The 1,779-nt window shown below is 39.5% G+C and overlaps 1 protein-coding gene across 1 annotated transcript; it reads right to left on the bottom strand.

Moving 5' to 3' along the window:
- Window positions 1-1,336, bottom strand: LOC141587380 (uncharacterized). The gene is made up of 2 exons (XM_074408858.1): window positions 680-1,336; window positions 1-468 (listed from the first exon to the last, which is right to left on the bottom strand). The coding sequence occupies exons 1-2, from the start codon at window positions 1,334-1,336 to the stop codon at window positions 1-3; spliced, it is 1,125 nt and encodes a 374-aa protein (XP_074264959.1).
- Window positions 1,337-1,779: the final 443 nt, after the last annotated feature.

The raw sequence follows: 1,779 nt of genomic DNA on the forward strand, positions 1-1,779 counted from the left end.
TCAATTGTCATACATTCCGCCAGTATGTTGCCAAATATGTTGCACCAAGTCTCTCTGCAACGCGTTATGAGAATCTCTGTCCCATGCCTCAGTTCTTCTTTGCATATACTGTTGTAAACTCAAATTATTATACCGGCCCGGTTGCACAGTGAATGATCGAGTCGCACCTCTACTCGATGTTTCACCAAGACCTTGAATACTTTCTTCTTCGAATTCTGTTATATCCTGGTAATTTTGGTATGTATCTCGTTCATCCTCCACAATCATATTATGAAGAATAATACAAGTCAACATTATCTCCCACAAGAAGCCCTCATTCAAAACTCGAGTTGGCCTTTGTATTATTGCAAAACGTGCTTGTAAAACGCCAAATGCACGTTCGACGTCTTTTCTAACCGACTCTTGACGTTTTGTGAATAACTCATCCTCTTGTGATAGTGGGAGTCGAATCGCGGGAATGAATACTGCCTATTTACGATATATACCATCTGTGAGGTAATATCCCTTGTTATATGTATGCCCATTCACGTTATATGTAACTTCTGGAGCTATACCTTGATAAATATCATCAAACACCGGAGACCGATGCAACACGTTGATGTCGTTGCAAGTTCCGGGTGTTCCAAAAAAACGCATGCCATATCCATAAATCACCTGATGCAACGGCTTCTAAGATTACCGTTGCAGACTTATTTCTTCCTTGGTAAAGGCCCCTCCATGCCCGTGGACAATTTTTCCATTCCCAATGCATGCAATCAATACTGTCCATCATGCCTGGAAAACCTCGCCTTTCATCGTTACGAAGGAGGCGTTGTAAATCATTCACTGTTGGCCTCCTTAGATATTGCTCAGTGAATGCTTTTCTAACACCACGTACAAAGTGTTTTAGACACTTCCTCGTTGTAGATCCAGCAATTTTGAGGTACTCGTCAGCTGAATCGGCCGATGTCCCGTACGCTAGCATCCTCAATGCCGCAGTGCATTTATGGATAGCGGTGGCACCTAACTTCCCGGTGGCATCAGGTCCTTGTTGGAAATAAGACTCTTGGGCAGCAACTCCTTCCACGATTCGAAGGAATACAGATCGATGCATACGAAATCTACGCCTAAACATAGCTTCAGGATATAATGGACGATCAACGAAGTAGTCATTCATTAATATCTCACATGCACCATCACGATCTCGTTCAATATAACATCTCTTTTTTGCCTCAATAGGAGGTCCTCCATAGTTAGCATCAACAAATGGAGCAACATAAGATTGAACGGCATTCTGAATTATATAATCTTCTTCGCTTTCAAGACACTCGTTCATAGTAACAATTGAAGTTACCATATCATCAAAATAATCATCACTTGAGCTAGATGAATGAGAATGATAGTTTATTTTTTTTTTAATGTGTTATAGAGATTGTGTGAAGTCAATAATTGTATTGTGCTGAAATATTCATACTAAATGCTCACTTTATACACCTTTGAAGATAAGTAATCAATGTGCATTTCAGAAGATAAGATTACAGGTGATAAGACAACACACTGGTGATAATTAAGACAACACACTGCAAAAAGGCGGATGTGACAAAACAGAGTAGAAGTCATCTAAACTTTTATAGATATGAAGAAAATAAAAGACAACACACTGCAAAAAGGCGGATGTGACAGCTTTAGACGAATATTGTCCGTTTAAAGTGAGAATTTGTGAAAAACCAAAAATTAGCCGTTTAACTTTGATGTGTACGTTGGAATTATGTGTTCACATGCATGGCTTTTGAATATGGG

The sequence above is a fragment of the Silene latifolia genome, chromosome 1 (genome assembly GCF_048544455.1).
Source record: "Silene latifolia isolate original U9 population chromosome 1, ASM4854445v1, whole genome shotgun sequence".
Classification (NCBI taxonomy): Eukaryota; Viridiplantae; Streptophyta; class Magnoliopsida; order Caryophyllales; family Caryophyllaceae; genus Silene; species Silene latifolia.